Below are 19,928 nucleotides of genomic sequence, written 5' to 3'. Positions count from 1 at the left end.
CTGTTTTAGTTCTATAATTAAACAAGAGATTTAAAGTGAAAATATCTATCCAACAATTATTAAAACTAGGCTTCAAATGTGGACTAATTTTGTCCTAATGGGAATTGTAAAACAGCAAAGCTGTTCTTAAACTACACTAAAGCCTCCTCTCTTCCCTTTTCCTCTTCCTCCATCACCACTTATTTCCTAAAAACTTACTAAATAAAATCTTTAATTCCAGGGTCTGATAAAGAATAAAAGAGCCAACGCAACATCTTGTGGAACACCAGGACTGAGAACTCTTGTTGCTACCATTGCACAGAGGCATTCTGGCGTCAGATACACAGTGATTTGTATGGTGGCATAATCATTGGCTCTTGGCCAGGCATTATGTTTCAGAGGACACTATTGTCAAGAACCATTCAACTAGAAATCTGCACTGTATGCACTCAAAAGTTGAGATCATCTGCCTTCCCATGTCAGGAAGAATTTTGTGCTGGCAATTGACTCATAGACTCTTCACACACACTAACACTTGGTTCGATGACTCTGATGGAATTAGCTGGGTAACCAAACTAGTGGCACTGACAAGGCCCCAGCCTCTGGGGACTTCTGTTTAAATTGCGAATTTTAAAATATCTTAAAATGCAGAGTATTATGCAAATGCTGGACTAAATCTTCAGATACAATAAATGTGGATTTGGTCATCTAAACATTGCTGTGCTATTTGCCCAACTGATAGAGAGGTAAGTGGATATTGACAATCATGACTTTTGTAGATCCCCAGGTATAGAGCAATCCAAAGGGACGGATCCACTTGTAAAATAACATCTAGAGATTGGAGAGTAAGTTTAATCTCACATCTATGGGGAAACTTGGTAACTTACTTTGCCCTTAACAAGATTAAAAGCTAACCCTACTGTAGGCTTTGATGCCTTAAAGACACACCTCTAGGAAGATGGCCTCACACGATTACTAGGTCGGTGCTAAGTGCTCTCTGTTCATTTACACATCTCATAACCAAAATAAGGCACACAATCTGTGCCTTATTTTACAGATGAAGGAACTGCAGGAAGCTGGGTTACCTAGATACTTGGATGATTGGTTTCCTTTGTTCATTCAGGCTCTGGTTCAAATGCCACTTCCTCAGATCCCCATCTAAAGCAGCAACCACTTTCAACCTTAGCAAAATCAAAATTATATTGCACCCTCCCTTTTCCAGAGCTTTTATCTGATATTTTCTTGCTTACTTATTTATATCACTTACTTTTGCATTATCTAACTCCCCCTGTAGAATGTGAGCTTCATAAGAACAGAAACCTTGTTTCTTATTTGCTGTTTCTCTGGTACTTAGATCTAGAAGATCCTTAATAAATATTAACATTCCAAGAAGAACAAACCACACTAATCTAATGTTAAAGCTGTGTTATAAATCGAGTCAGCTGAGAATGGGAAAGGACCACAAATGATTCTCAGCTCAGTGAAATTTATAAGCATTAATTCAAGGAAAAGAGAAAAATTGACACTAGTTTCATTTTTAAAAAGATAAAGATTTTATTTGTCTATTTATTTGTCAGAGAGAGACAGTATGTGTGTCAGGAAGAGGGAGAAGCAGGCTCCCCACTGAGCAGGGATTCCTGACATGGGGCTCCATGCTAGGACTTGGGATCATGACCTGAGCCAAAGTCAGACATTGAGCCACCCAGGCCTCCCTTGACACTAATTTCTTATAACATGGTACCAAACACCATTCTCCCACTCTTTTTGAGAATAAAAATCATGATTGATCAGTTCTTTCTTTTTATTTACTATCAATTTTTTAAAATATGATTTGGAACTATAATAAATGAAGGATCAAAATAGTATAGGTTCTTTCCAGACCCTGCCTTTTTTTTTTTTTTTACATTTCTTAAGAACGTGAATGCATGTTACTGTTTTCTTTTCTGTTCATCATTCTTTAAGCAACTGTTCTTGTTCTATTGTTAGTGTTATATAAAATTGTCCAAACTTCCTTATCATCACTGAAGAATTTAGATTAGAGCACATATAAGGACTATGTATGTAGACCCTCAATGAGTTTGAGAATTTGAGCAGCATTCAACAAACTAGAAAGTAAAACTGGTCACTCCTAGGTAGATGATAGCTCAGATATAGAAATCTACAACATAAAAGAGTACTGAACCATCACAATAGTTGTTAGTTACATTCATCTTCCTCTAAAATATCAGTTAGAATAGAAAAGTGGCAGGTTTGTGGGGGATATGATCTTCTTTGGCAATGAAACACAATAGAAGAAAAACGTAGAGGGATTGTTGTCCAAACACCAGGTATGTATTTTAGCATGACACATTAGTTATTAGGAGAGGTGCTTACAGACCAGAAACATCAAAGGATAAGTATTCTTGGAAGATGATTTAATTTAAAATCACTGAAAACTGAAGGGTAACTAATGTTCTTTATGGTCATGATATTTATGTACAGTATGTGCTATTGGTTGAGATAAATGCTGATGAATTACCTAAACAATGATTTCTACTTCAAAATGTTCACTGTGTAAACCTGACACATCAACAGTATTTCTTTAGTGTTCTCTCTGAATGATGTCAGTTAGAAGAACATCCCCACTTTCTGTGACATCAATGAAGGGGTGTTACCATGCTTGGGAAACTGTTAATCACTTACCACTGGTGTCACTAACAACTGAAGTGCTTGTCTACTCATAGCAGGATATTATAAATTTATAATCTGTGGTAGGTTGCAGGTATGTGACAAGGTGACATTCACATCCAAGACTATTGAGGATAACATGAACATTCTAGAAAGGAGAGTTGGGCTAACTTCACTTGTCCCTGCTAGATCCTTAAATAAACTTTATTCCAGCTGGTGATTAAATACACGGTAAACAATAGTCACAAATGCATGTAAATTATAACTGGAATCTAAGTAGGGTTCTTTATCAAAATATGTTTTTACTAAAAGAATTTCTTAGTTAACAGAGGCAAGGCTGCTTATTTAGATAATTTTAAATTCCAACATGAGATATTTGGTTATAGGAACTGCATTTTCTTGCTCCCTTGACTCTGACTAGCATATTAAAATATTAAAGAATAGAATTTTTTGCTTCCCAAGGTTTCCTTTTTGCCTAATTAACTAAAAATCCACTTATCTTACTTAAAATACATTAATATATATGTATATATATACATATATATATATATATTCTCTCTATGTATTGAACTGAGTTAAATAGTGCCTTCCCCCAACTCCCGAAAATTCATGTTCAGCCAGAACCTCAGAGTGTGATCTTATTTGGATATAGTGTCTAAATAACACATCCTAATATGTAGGATGTAAATTAAGATGAAGTCACACTGGATTAGAACAGTGGTTCAGGAAGGGGACTGATGTCTTTATTAGGAGAGGACAGAACACAGACAGAGCACACAGGGAAAATGGAGATACAGGGAGAGACCAGACTGACATTTCTATACACCAAGATGTGCAAGAATTGCTAACAATCCCTAGAAGCTAGAATAACAGCATGAAACAGAGCTTCCCTCTAAGTCCCCAAGAAGGAACCAACTCTGCAGATGCTTTAATTTCGGACTTCTTGTCTCTACCACTGTGAGCAACACTTTTCTGTTATTTAAAGCCATGCAGTTTGAGCTAACTTGGTATAGCAGTCCTAGGAAGCTAATATACATGCTGAAGGCTACAGTAAATTGGTATGTTAAATATGCATAAATATAGGAGAGTTGATTTGAATTCTTATGAAAATATTACTATGAGGTTTTAGTGATGCAATTTGTAACAACCAGCTTATTTCAGTTAATTCCAGGTTTGATATTTGAACAAGCTGACAAATTATAGCTATTTCATAAGCATCTGAATTATGTTAAAGTTTTATTGGCTTTTATTCACGTGAATTATTAAAGTGACATGTAGATTTAGTGTGAGTGGGCCTACCTAATAATCTAATTTTGTTTAAAATTCTTATCCTAGAATTTATAAAATCATGAACTATAAACTGCTATTTATTCTTCATGTAAAAAATACCATGCTTATTTGATATGTGGGGGCAGCGGGTATACTAATAGACCTCTGAAAAAAGAAAGATAGCAATTTCTTATTTCACAAATAAGAATATTTCACTCATTTAACACATAATTCTATGACATGTAACATTACATAGTTTTTTAAAAATTATATATTCCAAATGAATTTAAGTGCCATGACCTTTAAAAATTCTACCTACCTACCTTTCCCATGTTATTTAGAGCCTTGAGCCAGTGCTCGCCTTGTGAACTTAAAACCCAGGGCTAAAGCTCCAACCTTAGTTGTATAAGGCCATACATCTCCTTATCTGACTGGTTTCATTGCTCAAAATACCAGTTACTGATTATATCTTCTAAAGTTATTCAATTAATCAGAAATTTCAGTTTTTATAGATCTGAGATGCTACCTTGTTTTTAATCTTTTTCTTTTCTTTTTGTGTTTGTTTGGCAGAATATCACAAGTGTTATTTGGCTTCTTTGAGGGTATTATAAGAGGATGATGAGCAAGCATAATTTAAGGGAACTAGAGAAAGCCCAGGACAGACCCAGACCCTCTGGGAAAAAAAAAAAAATTCCTAAAAGCAAGAAGTGGCCTCAAATTAAAGATGAAATGTAGGCTCCTTCCAGTTAAACAAGCCTTCAGGTCAAATCCTAATCAAAGGTATGTTTGGAAAACACAGAATACCTATACAAAAGTACTTCTAAAAACAACTGAAGCATTATACTCCAATATCCTGACTTGGAGTCCAAAGTATAGAGAGGACAGTCTCAAAGAGATTTGTGGGAATGACTTTTGTAGAATATGATATAATATGATTTTATACACACACACACACACACATAGATATAGATATGTATGCATATAGTTATATACATGTCTATATATAAGGGATAGACAAATATTACATATCATATATGACATATATAAGTGAACTACATATAGAAAGCTTACATAGTTTCTAAAGGAGTTATACCCATTTGAACTAAAAGTTCAAAATTAAAAGAAGCCTCTTGGATAGAAAAAAGGCTGAAAATCTCCTCAGCTGTCATCATGGTCAGTTTCCTATTGAAATGAAAAATGGTATAAAGGGCAGAACCCAAATCCCAGAGGCTGGAGCGAAGAGCTGCTGAGAACAGTGAATTAAGGAACCGCTCCTAGGGAGCAGAACTGCATGCGGGATAAGGAACATTCTCTTTCTGAGTCTCCGGAGCTAGCAACACATGCCTGCTTGCATCTCAGAATTGCTCTGAACAAGTGACTGCGATGTGCTTTCTATCTTGTACCCCCGTCCCGTCCCCTGCCGCCGCCTCTGTTTTCCAATGGGAGCGTTTTCTGTGGTTATTTTCTGCCTCTCTCACCATCGCGTGTTGATGTGTGGGGGCAGATAACTCGTATTCTTAGTTCACAGTTTCCCAGAATAAGAGGCACACATCCAAAAATCCTCATCTATGAGGTCCTGAACTTTGAATCTGATTCTATAATTTTTGCAAAGGCACATTGCTCTCTACCTTGTAGGCAGCAAGAACTAGAGTAGCAAGAGCATTCTGACAAAATGTCCACTCAGGATGAGAGGGAGGCAGACCCCAGGAGAAGGTGCACATTTTGTATTAGAAATGACTGAGAGTTGGACATAACTAAAGCTCATTTCACCTAAAATATATATTGATATGGAGAAATTAAATATGTCAATTTTTTTTTCTTTTTTCTCATCTATGAGATATAATATATTCAATGATTTCAAAAATTAATACAAGAACTCAATTTAAAAAGTTAATTTATTTCTTCATGGATTCAGCGAACATCTATTCAGCATCTGTTCTTCTAAGGGTCCTGTTCTAGACATAAGAGGCAGAACCATAAGCAAGCAGACCAGAGCTGCTGAGAACAGTGAATTAAGGAACCGCTCTGTCATTGAGGTACCCATCTGATAGGACAGGGGAGACAGACAAGAAAGAAGTAGGCAAATAAAGCAATGACATACATCTGGATAGTGGGAAGGCAAAGAGGAAAATAAGCTTGAGTAGGGGTGAACTTCTGATTGGCCAGGGAAGACCCTCTGAGAAGGTGACATGAAGTTGATCAGGGCACCCCAAAAAGCCCATGCTATCGTAAAGATGTTTCCACACTGAGTAAATGACAACAGCAGAGGCCCTGAATGAAGAAGGAACTTGGTTTATTTGAAGAATGGGAAGAAGGCCAATGTGGTTAGACATAAGCGTAGGAAGCATGGAAGGAAGAATGATGATAGGAGATAGAATGTGAGTGGGAGGGGAGGAGGCTGGTCACAAGGCATCTCACAGGGCATGGTGAGCGTCTGGATTCGAGTCTACCTGCAACAAGCAGTCCTTAGTAAAAAATATTCTCTAAAGTAAGCTAGAGTTTGAAAAAGGTTGTGTTGATGGTAATTTGATAACACCGGTATTCCTTTATGTTCACAAACATCAAACTTTGAAGCCAGCAAGCCTATGGGCAATCAAAGGGTGTGATCTAGGATTATCCACTGGCCAAAATTCAGGCCTTAGAATTCCTTGTCCTCTGCCCTCGATGCGGTAGATCTGGATGTCTCGGTTGGCTGTAATTTCACCTGCCTCCATCTGTGGAACTGAGAAGGGGTTCCTGACTTAGAAGACTGTCCCATTAGGCCTAAATCTCTCAGATACTTAATAACCTTCTGAAAACAATATTAAAAGCAGAAAGTTTTCCAAGGTCTTCTGCTCAGATGTGAAGTTCTAAAAACCAAACCAAACCAAACAAAAAAAACCAAAAAAAAAAAAAAAAAAAACCCACAACAACAAAAACCAGGGGTGCAGACTGTGTTTCCAGACCTAGTCAAATGCCTTCCAAACATAAAGCAACCATGTGCCTGCGGAATTAGGACTCTTACTGTTTAGTGCTCTGAAAACAAACGCCCAAGCTTCAGTCAAAGCAAGGAAAGCAATGTTCAGGAAGCTATCTAAAAATTTTCAGAGAGCAATTCTCATGCATTAGGGTATCAGATATATGTGTCACTTATGGAACAACTGAGCCTCAGGAACTAAGGGGAACAGCTATGGAGGTACATTACTGTTACAGATATTTCTGGAGCACATACTATGTGCTATGTGCTGTGTCAGTTACTGAGAGTTCAGTGGAGAACAAGATAAATTCTCCGACATCAAGAAGCTTTTATTCCAATAATAAAAATAATAACTCTTAACATTTTTAAAAAAGTTTATTTATTTATTCATTTATATGTCAGGGAGAGAGAGAGAGAGAGAGAGAGAGAGCTCTCGCACAAGCAGACAGAGTGACAGGCAGAGGGACAGGCAGAGTGAGAAGCAGGCTCCCCACTGAGCAGGGAGATAGATGGATGCCGCCTTGGATCCTGGGACCCTGGGATCATGACCTGAGCTGAAGGCGGATGCTTAACTGACTGAGCCACCCAGGTGTCCCAACACTTAACATTTATTGAGTGTTTCTTACATTCCAGCACTGTTGCTAAGTGCATTAACTCATTCAATGGGCTATCTAGACAATACACATACAAGTAAATGGAGTAAGAGGTAATGATAAGGGACATAAAGAAAAATAAAGCAGGGGATGGTAGAGAGATCAATAGTGCCCTGAAGATGTCTATGTCCTAATTCCCAGAACCTGTGAAAATGTTACCTTATGATGCAGAGGGGACTTTGCAAACACAGTTAATGATTATCCAGATAGATCCAATGTAATGACAAAGATCCTTATAACAGGGAGGAAAGAAGGGCAAAGTCAGAGACATAAGATGGAAGGATGGACGCAGAGAGAAGATGCGATGGTGCTAGCTTTGAAGATGGAGGTGGGGGTTGGGGGGGGGGATGAACCAAGAAATACAGGCAACCTCTAGGAGCTAGAAAAGGCAAGGCAATGACTTCTTCCCTGGAGCCTCCAAGAGGGATGCAGGCCTATTGATGACCTCATATTAGTCCAGTGAAACAGAGTTTAGGTTTCTGACCTTCAGGAATGTCAGATAATACATTGTGTTGTTTTAAGCCACTAAGTTTAGGGCAATTGGTTGCAGCAGCAATTAAAAAACAAAAACAAAAAAAACTAATACCCATGGTTATAGGAAGGTGAATGATGGAGGAAATCAGCAATGTTCTCCTAGAGAAGAAGATCTTTAAGCAGCAAAGTGATTGGGATGAAGGTGGGAGCCATCCGGTTGGCTGGCTGGGAAAGCATTCCAGAGAGGGAAGAGCAAGGCAAATGCTCTAAGGGACTAGTCTCAGTCTGTTTGAGGACTAGAAAGGAGGCTTGTGTGGGGGAACAAGGGGAAAGGTGTTAGAAGGTGACCTTGGAGAGGTAGCCAGAGCCCTGATTATGTAACGCTGTGTATGTTTGCCAAGCATGTTGAGTTTGTTCCAAGAGTGATGGGAGATCATGGGAAGTTTGTGAGCAAGGTGTGATACGATCTTGTTACTTTTATTTATTTTTAATTTTTATTTTTTTTCAATTTTTAGAGAGAGAGTACAAGTAGGCAGAGCAGTAGGCAAAGGGAGAAGCAGACTCCCCGCTGAGCAGGGAGTCCGATGTGGGGCTCGATCCCAGGACCCTGGGATCATGACCCAAGCCGAAAGCAGTCGCTTAACAGACTGAGCCACCCAGGCGCCCCAATCTTTACTTTTAAAAGGAGCAATGTGATTGCCAGGTGGAAAACAGACTATGGCCTGGAGAAAGGAGTACAGGCAAAGGGGAAATCATAGAAATGGGTGGGAGGCTATTGAAGTGGTCCAGTGAGAAGTGTAGAGATGCAGACTAGAGACAAGAGCCTGAAAGGAGTCTTTTTTTTGCGGATGGAATTGACAGGATTTGCCAGTGGATTGGATGTGAGTCTGAGACTATTGGAAGAAATAAGAATGACATCAAGGATTCTGATAACAGTATTTGCTGAGATTTGGAACATTCTGGGAGGAACAGGTTTATGATGGGAAATCACAAGTTTGGTTTTAGTTACGTTATGTTTCAGATGGTTATGGATGGCTGAGTGGTCATGTCAGGTAGGCAGCTGGACTTAGAGCCTAAGGTTCAGGGGAGTGATTGGGTCTGGTGACTTCATTCCAGGAACCCTCTATTATATGCAAAGATGGCCCTGAGGCTTGTGTAGCTAGATGCTGAGGACAGAGACCCCCCCCCCCCATCAAGCGGAAAGAATGGAGTACAGGTATTACTGTCATCCTCAAGAGAAGCAAAGTCAATTGTTTTGACTGTCTGGCCCTATGAAGCTTGAAAAATGGCAACTTGGCACTTGCAAAGGTCCTAAGAAATAGCCACTGCCTTGGCCTATTTGCCCTGGCTCTCAGTGAACTTTTCAAATGCCAGGGAGCTCTGTGCTGACGGCCCGACAGCTGTGAGTACAAGATGCTGACTCCAGAACAGGCAACTCGGCAACGCGTCCTGCAAGGGCCTGGGCCTCCCCACTGATAAGGGCTCGGCTGAACCACCTGAAGCCTTCGTGGGGTTTCAAAGCAGCTGCACTTCTGCTCCAAGGAACAGCTCTCCGGGATCAGATCAAACAGAGGCTCTTCCCTGCTTTGCTTGGAAGCTTGGGTATTTGTTTTCAGAGCATTAAACAGTCAGAGTCCCAGCTTAACTGACACACATGCGCTTTATGTCTGAAAGGGATTTGGCCAGGCCTCCAATCTTCTTCCCCGGCTTGTCTGAAATCCAAGTTTGAGCAGAGAACGATGAGACACTCCTGCTTCCACGAGGTCTTCCGTCTGGCTTTGCAGCGTGACCAGGACAAGCGCAGGAGAGAGAAGAGCCTGAAGTCACTGGTGCGGCCCAAGCACCCTGGAACGAGAATTCGCAACTCTGTGAATTTAATTTGTTCTTTCAGTCCCTTGCCCCTAACTTTTTCTCAATACAATTATTCTGACCTTATGAAAAGGCTGCTGATTTACCTCCCACTCTGCTCCTCTTCCAGAGAACTCCGTTGTTCCCTGATTTCTTGTCACAGATTGTCAGCTCCCGGTTCATCCACCGCTCAGAGCAGCGATTCCCAGGCCTAGCTGAGCACTGGAATCATCAGGGAAGCTGGGTCCCATCCCCGGAGATTCCAATTTAATTGTCTTCAAGTGCAGCCTGGGCATCTGGATTTTTTTTAAACTCCCCAGGTAACTCTAATGTACAGCCATGATTGAGAACCACTGGCCTCCAGACTCTCTGTGCTTTCCCAATTAACCATCGGCTAATTTCATGACTCTCCACTCCCAGAAGAAAGTGATGGATGAACCCCTCGGGGCCCTCTCCATTTCCAGGTAACACTGCATTAGGGCGGTAGCCTTCAAGAGAACAAGGCCTGCTGCTTGTAAGCTCTCTCCAGGGAGTGCCAGATCCAGGCAAAGACAAGATTGCCTTGGAGAGATCTTGAGGAAAGTAGGACCGTCCATACTGAGAGTACAAAGGCATTTTTTATTGGCTTCCCCCCCCCCTTTCATTCCAGTATACATTACTGGATGTACATATAGTGATTAAGTACATATAGTGATTCAATAATTCTATACGTTAGTGCTCATGGTGTTAAGGCATCTTCTTTTAATACTATGTTTGTCAGGTGAGAATTGGTCGATGCAAACTCGAGACTTTGGCTTCCCCTCGGGGCATCTGGGAAATGCGCGCTTTACACCAGGTGCGAAAAACCAGCTAACACTTGCGGGCGTGACCTCCGCCTTCCAAGAGAGCCCACCGGGAAGGAGATGCAAAAAACAGAGGTCCTTGCAACCCGAACTGTGCTCTGCGGACCAGGACGTGGGCGTCGCCATCACCCCGAGCTTCTTAGAAATACAGTATCCCGGACCTCATCCCGCACCGCTTCAGTAGGAATGTGCATTTTAACGAGATGCCCAGAGGCTAAGTAAAAGTTTGAGAAGCGCCGCGGGTAGCGCAATCCACTAAATCCCCGCGAAGAGTAAAGTTTGGCCGAGGGAGACACTTTTCCTCTTCCGGGACGGGGGTCTTTTTGTAGTGAGCGGCGGAGACCCGCGTCCCGCAGGCCGAGGTGCTGGACTGGGTCCCGGCGGCCCCGCCTGCCCGCCCCGCCTCCCTCTTGGGTCTCTGCCCTGCGCGCGGTTGCCGTGGCAGCGCCCGACGCAGCCGGAGCCGTGGCTGCTGCGGCCTCCACTTCCTCCTCAAAGGCCTCCCCAGACCCCTGGCTCCCGCTCAGCTAGCGTCTCCGCCATGCCCCGGGGCAGGCGCGGAGGCCGCGTGAGCGCCCTGGAGGGCGGCCCGGAGGAAGAGGCGCCCCCGGCGGCGGCCGCTGTGCCCTCGGCGCTGTGGGCGTCCGGGCTACAGCCGGAGGCGGCGGCCGGGCAGACTCTGCTGCGGGGCATCTTCGAGATCGGGAGGAGCAGCTGCGACGTGGTGCTGAGCGAGCTGGCCCTGAGGTGGTGGCCCATCCAACCCGAGCGACCCGCGGGTGAGTGGTCCCGCTCCTTCACCGCCAGCCGCGCCTCCACCCTCTCCTCCTCCCTCCACCTCCCGCCCCCGCGCTTCCACTCCGCTGCCCCCAGGCTCCTCCTCTCCCAGCGTCCCGACGCCACCGCCCCCTCCTTCCCAAAGGGGGAGAACCTTATCTACCCGCAGGGGCCTCGCGCTACCTGCTGCCTCTTGCCTGGCTTCCCGCCTCCGGAGCAAAGTCACGCTCAGCTTCTGTTTTGCGACGCAGAAAAAAAAAAAGAACTGAGCCCCAGAGGGGCGATGTTTTTCAAGCTGCTTGGAAGGGCCTCCTTCCCTCCAAGCTGAAGTTTTAATCCGTCCATTTCTGCCCGTGCGCTGGGAGTATAAGCACTTTGCAGAGTACACCAATATGTGGGTTCTGAATCCACCTCTCCTTTTGCTGATTTCTGAATTTTAAGCCCCCCCCCCAACTTTGGGCTCTCTCTGGACTTCGATGCCCCTCACATTCCTTGCCATTGTCTAGAATCAAGGCTTCTATAAGCTTAGTCTTAATGTTAACTTTAAAACTTTAATCATGCTGTTTACTTGCATTCGTCTTTTATTGCCTTGAGTTACTTAGAAATATTACAGTGCCTTATTTACAATAGAACTATTTCAAGTCAGTCTAGAGATGATTTCTCGAGAAACTGGGATGTGACGCTGTCTCACCTAGCTGAATACCAATTTAAGAAAAATTAAAAAAACATCTTTCTGGGTTGGAAAACTGGCCACCCTGTACTAGTACTATAGAAACCTGTTACTGTTTTAAAGTTTCTTCTGCAAAAAGCTTACAAAATGCTGCCGACTAGTCAGGGACTCTGCCCTGGTTGAGTGTGAATTCCGCCTCTGCTCCATAAACCATCCTGGCTCACTTATACTTTAATTAAAATGTTTTCAGGTGTTTTGACAACTAAGGTAGACTATTTTATCAAAGCTCTGAGTTGACAGAATTCTATGTCCATATCGCTAACTTTTAAGTTTTTAAGTCAGTTTGAATTTGGGAGGATATAGAAGTTATAGAGTTTAGCCTACAAGAGCCAGTTTTACCTACAATGAAGGGGAAACAAGACAATTAAAACACGAACTTGTTCAATGAGAGATCATACAGATTGGTGTTGCAGTGCCCCTCCAGAAAAAGGCAAATAATGACACAAGAAAGGAAATGTTTTAAATTGAGTGGTGATGGAAGAAAAGTATGCTTGCTTAGTGTTCGTGAAGTAGAATTTAAAAACATAAAGGTTGAAAATTTGTTTTGTTTTTGTTGTTTTGCTCTAAAACCCATCTTTTTTCATCTAGGTGTATTACTTTTTTTTTTTAATACCTAGTGTGCCACTTTAGGCCCTTAAAATTGGAAGGTCGGAATCCTAGCAGCTTCATAAGAACTTCTATTTTAGAAGTGGATGTTTTTCTTAGTAAACTGAGTGGTAAAAGAAGGTACGAAGACACAAGTTTAAATGTGAGAAATAATGTCTGATGTGGAATTAGGTTAGAGGTGAGTGCTGAAAGACCAGTGAAATTGGTTCAGTTAATGGAGGAAGAGCTGTATCAAGGTTACCATACCTGGGAGGCTGTGGTGTGGAAGGATGTAGTGGGGTGTGTCCAGCGCTCCTTGGCCAGTGACAGGCTGTTCTGGGAAAGGGTGGAGTGGGGTCACTGGGCATTATTATTAGATCATACACAGGAAAGAGTTGCAAGACCACTCAGTTTTTAAACCTACATGGTTTTTAAAAGTAGATTTTATTTTTAAGAGCAGTTTTAGGTTCCCTGGAAAATTGAGCAAAAGGTACAGAGATTTCCCATATGCCCTCTGTCCCTTCCACATGCACAGCCACCTCCCCCCCACGTTAGCCACATTGCTCAACAGAGTGGTACATTTGTTATAGTTCATGAACCTACATGAACCATCATTACCCAGAGTCGATAGTATACATTAGGGTTCACTTTTGATGTTCACTCTTGATGTTGTACATTCTATGGGTTTTGACAAATCTAGAATGTGTTTGGGTTCTCCAGAGAAAAGGAACTTGGGCTAGAGCTTTGAAGAGGTCTACTGTGGGATTACGGAGCCTGAGCTGTCCCCCTTGCATGCCATCTGCAAGCTGGAGAATGAGGAAAGCCAGTGGTAGAATTCAGACCCAATCTGAAGGCCAGAGAAGCAGCGGGGCTGATGGTATAACTCTCAGACTAGATCTAGGTGGGGGGAAAAGATGTTCAGACCATCGGTTTGTTACCTGTCAGCACTTTGAAGAGTGTCTGACACGTGACTGATCGTTGAATGAATTTGCTAACTGGTCCCATGAACTTTAGTTTTGCCTATTGCATTGTACCCTTTATTATACTGCTACTTAACAGTGGGTTTGCATCGCATGCAGGAGTATCCCCTCCATTTTTCTTTAAAGTATTGGAACTCTTCTAAAAAGAAAAAAAAATTAAGCTAATGTTGGCCCACTTCTCCACAGTGGGTGCCTTGGCTAGAAGGTTCTCTCTTGCTCAGCTGCAGGGTGGTAAGCATACCTGGGCATGGGTTGACCAGGAGGCCACCACAACAATGTAAAATATGTGCACAGAAGGGCGTCATCTGTTCAGAAAAGGTTGATGATCTGCTATGTTACCCAATGATCTTTCTATGGGAATTTAAAAATCTGGCCATTTTTCTTGTGTAAATATAAAATGAACCGTTTATTCCTGTGAATATAAAGTAATTACCCCCTTAGCTGTGACCTAGGAAGGAACAAAACTCTGAATAAAGGGGAGAGGGATCAAGTGAGTTGTCTGAGACCAGATAAGCCTGGGTTATGGGACTTATCTAGGCAAAGCGGATTAAGAGTAGTGCTACCAGTATGGGCAGCTCTCAACACAGTGCCTGGAACTGGGGTGGGGAAGGGAGGCGTCAGAAATGAAGGGTGCACAGGAAAGGGGACATGGGCACATGTATTAGATAGATCTGTGTATTTTACAACTTAGTCCTTGTGCTGTTATTGGTTCAGACACTTTTCAGAGTTCAAGGTCTTCGAAAGCATCACCAGTTGTCTGTTGGCATTGTTCTAGATCTCAGCCAAGGACATCTTTCTTGCCATGTTTGCTTAGCAGGTAGTAAGCTTCTACTTGAAAGGTTCGATGAAAGCAGAAGATAGAAGCATTTTTGTACCTCCGCAAAGCTGGATCTGCTTATTGTACTGTGTGACCGGGTAGATCTTGTTTTATCATAAAGGAAAAGCTCCTGGTAGGGAGAGTTAGGAATGGGTAGGGTTAAGCTGTATTAAGCTCAAATTTTAATACAGTTAAGAATGATCAATTTAGGAATTTCTGTGACAGGAATACCAAATGCCCACAGATCTCTCTGCCTTTTCACACTGGAAGCCTCACTATTTACTAATGGATAGCATTCTGATGTATGAAAAATGTGATGGGACCTTTTATAGGTTCCCCACTCAAGCTGTGTGTAATCTGCCTGGTGCAGGAATGTTCTCAGGACAGGGCTCCAAAGGACCTGCCGTCTTATCTCTGTGACTATCAGAACTGTAACTGACTTGGGCAAGTGATTTAACCCCACTTAGTTTCTTCACCTGCAGAATTATACGTTTCATTACGGTTGACCCTTGAACAACTTGACTTGGAACTACACAGCTCTATTGACATGTGAGTTTTGTTTTGTTTTGTTTTGTTTTTGATGCAGTACAGAAGTATAAATGTTCATCTTGAAAGATACATTTTTTCTTGTAGCTTACTTTCTTGTAAGAATACAGTATATAATACATTTAACATACAAAATATGTGTTAATTGCTATTATTGCTGGGAAGGCTGCTGTTCAACAGTTAGCTATTAAGTTTTGGGTGAATCGAGAGTTAAATGTGGATTTGTTTTTTGACTGTGCGTGGGTCAGCACAACCCCCGCATTATTTAAGGATCAACTGTATATAATTGCCGAAAACCATTAACTCTGAAGTTGCTTTTTAAAGAACATACCTATTTTCATAGACTTCAGGTGTTAGGACATAAATAAGTCTCAGGTTTGAATGACCAGTGGGGTCAACCGTCCAGTGCCTGCAGATGAGTCTTGTTTGACAGCAGGAGCCATTCAACCCTAATGAATTTCTAATTAGAAGAAACACATGGGGGAAAAACAGTCCCCTTCCTGCCCTTCCACAGCTTCAGGGCATAGTGGAGAGAAGTGGACAGTCCTCTCAGCCCCGGGCCTATCTTTGGAAAGGAAGAAACCATTTTCTGATGGAAAAATGTTGGTTAGCACTAGTCATCAGCACATTTTTTAATGATTGGTAAAAAGACTAGCTTATCCTTGATTTCATTTACGATGCCTTTTAAGCAAATTTCAGGACAAGGATTTTGTAATCTGCTTAGCATCTGAATATTATGTATTAAATAGGAAAAAAAATGAGAGTCTCAAATCTTGTGGTTTAAAATTCTCTATTTTTCATGGACTTCCTCCTTCAGATTACACAATTTCATGATCTGTTTCACCAAAGGGTTATTCCTACCCTAGTTCTGAGCTGAGCTGAATTAAAGCAGTAACCAGAAAATGTGAGAAAGCTGGGCTTCAGAATAAGGTCTTGAAAGTGTTTCTTTTAGGAGCATTAAAATGATTAGCTTTACATGTATAAACATTTGCTGGAAACTTAGCAGTGTGAAAGGTAGTGCAGAAAAATGTGAAAGTGAGAAAAAATAATTTAAAAACAACAAGAGTTAATGGTTGTTTGGGACTTAGCAGACCTGGGTGCATTCTAAGTATTAATCTGCCTAAGCTGTTTGGGAACAGATGTACGTGAAACAGATCCCAGTCTTCTGTTGTGTACATCCAAAGTGAGACATCTGTCGGTGGACCTTGTGGTCAGAAATAATGGAAGCAGGGGTTAAACCCCAAAATGACCTGTTGTGTGAATTATTGAAAGATTAATTACTCGGTAAAACATGCTTTGATTTATCAGTCTACATATTAAGAAAATACTTCTTTTAAAAAAATGGTCAGTCTGTTCCTAAGATGTCAGATTTGAAGGACTTTTAAAAAGATAGTAGGAAAAATCAAGTTTACCAAGGAACTGCCTGTATTGTTTATGAAGTTTTTAAAGTGCTTTGAAGGGTCTGTTAAGCTCTTATAGAAATATTAAATAGTCCTGTTGTATAAAAGCTTCTTATTAAAGTAAATTGGTCCACACAGAAAACAAATGTAGAGTGAATCTTTAAAGCATGACTTGAAGCTTCTGTGGTGATGGGATATTCTGTGTCTGAACTGTCCAGTACCCTTCTCACCAGCCACACACGGCTAGTATGCCTGAAATGTGACTGCTGTGATTAACTGAATTTTTAATTTTAATTAAAATTAATAGCCACAAATGGTTAGTGGTGATCACATTGGATAATGGGGTTCTAATGCATCAAGAGTTGAAATTGTTGATTTCCTTTATTCCTAAGGTGTCAGTTTTAATATAATATTTACTTCTTCCAGGAAGGTACCATTTCCAAATCTTCATGTAAAACTGATACAGTCCTACAACCGGAGCAGCCAATTTAGACAAAACCACAGAGTCTAGAGACAGCAAAGTCCTTTAACATTTTGTGAATACAAAAAAAAAAAAAAAAACCCTTTTGTTGCAAAGTAAGAATTGATAGTAAAGTTGAAATCTTGTCTCTAAAAATGATTGTATTATTCCTCTTGGTGGCTGTGATTTACTTGAACTGAGATTTGGCAAACTTAATCTGTTTCTTACTATAGAAATAGTATATGCGAAATAACTGTCTTTAGCCTGCATACCCCAGTTCCCTAAGAGTCTCCATATTGATGGTTTCCTCAACCATATGGCATCCTCTGAAGGCAAGTACTTTTAGAACCTTGATCTACTTTTATGTCTCCCTTTCTTTTGCCCTCCCCCACATAGGGATCTTTGGGGGCTAGACCTGGCACATAAATATCTTTTTATGTGGGGAACTGGGGAACCGTGCTTGTGCTGAAGCCAAGGGACTTAAAAACCGAGAGTCCAATGTCTGGATCACAGTCAGTAAACCAGAGGCGAATCCAGCTGGGACTGAGGGAAGCAGGAGGACCTGACATGAATCATCAAAGTCTAAACGTGGAGCTGAAGAATCAAAGAGCCGTGGTAGTAGGTAATGGGATTGATGGGTAGGTTGGATACATAGGAGGATGGTATTGCCTGGACTGGGCATTTTCGTGCTCTCTGTACTTTGGGGGAAATGGACCATCCTTATTTAAAGGGCTAGGGAGACCTAATTCCCTGTGAACTCAGTTCTGCACTGCTCATTCTGAACCTTATCATCTCTCCTGCTGAGCCTGTTACTTGACTAGGTCCTTAGATTACATTTCAAATATTGGCAAATCTACAAACATCAGTCCTTCTAGAAGTCTTCCATATGAGTGTATCCTGCCCAGGTTTTGGAAGAACTGAACCAAAGATGTAGTACATCCGGGGCAAGTGAAATCTGGTTGTATGTGTAGAATGAACAAAAGGAGGAGATTGTTAGTAGCCAGGACTATTCATACGCTCTTAAGTTTTCCAAAATCACTATGTGATGAGAGAAGTAAAAGAAAAAAGAGAAATGGAGTTTGAAGGGAATTAAGTTTTATGATAACTTCTGGCATGTGGACCAGAAGTTGAGGATTTCGGTGTGATAAATGACGAAATCAAGAAGCAGGGAGGCCTTCAGGTATGCATATTTAAAAAAAAAATTTGGCATAGTGCTGTGGACTTATGGTAAGCCTAAAGATAAATCTAAAATAATATACCAGCTGGCATCAGGGAATTCCTGTGTACATTGCAGGATTTTAATCAGAAACCGTGTTCTGGAAAACTGCTGCTACACAACAGTGTCCAGTGTTTGACTGAAAACCTTGAACGCTTATTGATGTTTACACTGCCAAGTCCTGTGCCAAGTATCTTATCTTGTTTAATCTTTCCAGCAAGATTCTGTAGTCTAGGTAGGATTTTTATCCCTAGGGCCCAGAGATGTTAAATAACTTGTCCAAGGTCATACTAGCAATGGAGTTCAAAGCCAACCATTCTGACGGGTGAGCCCCTACTGTCCCATTAGGTTCTCTGCTTCCTGGATCAAGCAAGAAGGAATTCCCCCTCATGCCATCAGGAGTCTGTCTTGTGTGTGAGGGAGCATCATGGCCCAAACAAAAACAAAAAACCTTTAATACAGTAATATCATCAGACTTCTTTCAGGCCTTGAAGACCATTCTGCCATGGACATCACATTCTTCTTGGGGTACTTCCATTTCAGAGTACATGATGAAAAAGAAGTGGGAATTTTTATAGCTAAAAAAAAAAAAAAAAAAAAGGCCAGTGTTTTTATTATGGAAAACCTGAGACATAGTCAAATGTAGAAAGAATAATAGAAGTCTATATAAAACCCAGAGAAGAGTGAGGCTCTGTAGAACACATTGGCCTTGAAATTGTTTAAACTCAGTCTTGTTTTATCTATGCCCTGGGTTTTCCCCTTATTTCTCTGGAATGGTTGGAGCAATTCCTAGACCTCATAAATCGCATCTATACATATAAACATCTCAGCATGTATCTCTAGGAGATAAGGATTTAAAAAATAGGCACAATATAATCACAAAAGCACTATTCCAATTTAAAATAATCCCCTATATCCTTAAATATCCAGTCCGTGTTCAGAATCTTCTGATTGTTTCTCTTTAAATAGAAATCGACAGGGGGAAATAAGGGCCATTTTGCAGTTGGTTGCTGGGTTTTTAATATTTTCTAATCCCCGGATTCCTCTTTTTTCCCTTGCAATTTTTTTTCTGAACAAACTGAGTTGTCTGGTCTCTAGTTTCTTAAAAGAATATGAGAAATTTATTGGGGGCAAGTATCTGTGAAGGATACAAGTAGGGGGAGGCTGCTAGGGAGGGATACCCTTGTGACTCTGAGGCCGATCTGACACCTGTAAAGCAGGCAGGGACAGGGAGAGCCTCAGCCCATGATCCAGGTCTAGTCAAGTCTTTGCTTACCTATGGTGAGATCTGGGGGATAAGACTGCCCATTAGGAGCCCTGCCTTGGCCAGAAATGGCCGAACCTCAGCTGTGTTTAGTTTGGGAATAGTATGGAATAGTATGACCTCAGCAATGAGTTGAGGTAGAGCCTGAAGGGACCGACAGCTGGGGGCCAACAGGTAAATGCCTTCTCTGCCCCAGAAAGGAAAGTTCTTCCTCAAAGGGAGATGACAGCAGCCATAATGACCAGTGAGGTTTATTATGATTGTTAAGAACTTAGGTATTGAAACATATAATATAGGTTTCAATTTACAGCAATGCCAATTCTTACTAATTCTCGAATTGTCCTAATTCTGGCATTTGGGATGGTTGGGAAGCCCTCCAAGTTGACTTCTAAGTTCTTTTGATATTTCCTCTGCTGTCTCTGATCGTTTTCTGGCTTTCTGGAATGGTAGGTCATGCCTCAGACA

General features: G+C 41.5%; 1 protein-coding gene across 3 annotated transcripts in view; it reads left to right on the top strand.

Moving 5' to 3' along the window:
- Positions 1-11,133: 11,133 nt before the first annotated feature.
- CERKL (ceramide kinase like) overlaps positions 11,134-19,928 on the top strand; it is a 116,000-nt gene continuing 107,205 nt past the window's right edge. For all 3 annotated transcript variants that reach the window (XM_032356124.1, XM_032356123.1, XM_032356122.1), the window contains exon 1: positions 11,134-11,467. In XM_032356124.1, the coding sequence (XP_032212015.1) occupies positions 11,230-11,467 (238 nt within the window). In that variant the 5' untranslated portion in view covers positions 11,134-11,229. The remainder of the gene's footprint in view (positions 11,468-19,928) is intronic.

Source organism: Mustela erminea, chromosome 8, assembly GCF_009829155.1.
Source record: "Mustela erminea isolate mMusErm1 chromosome 8, mMusErm1.Pri, whole genome shotgun sequence".
In the NCBI taxonomy this organism is placed as follows: Eukaryota; Metazoa; Chordata; class Mammalia; order Carnivora; family Mustelidae; genus Mustela; species Mustela erminea.
The sequence above is the reverse complement of the archived record's forward strand: the minus strand, read 5'-3'. Positions and strand labels throughout refer to the sequence as shown.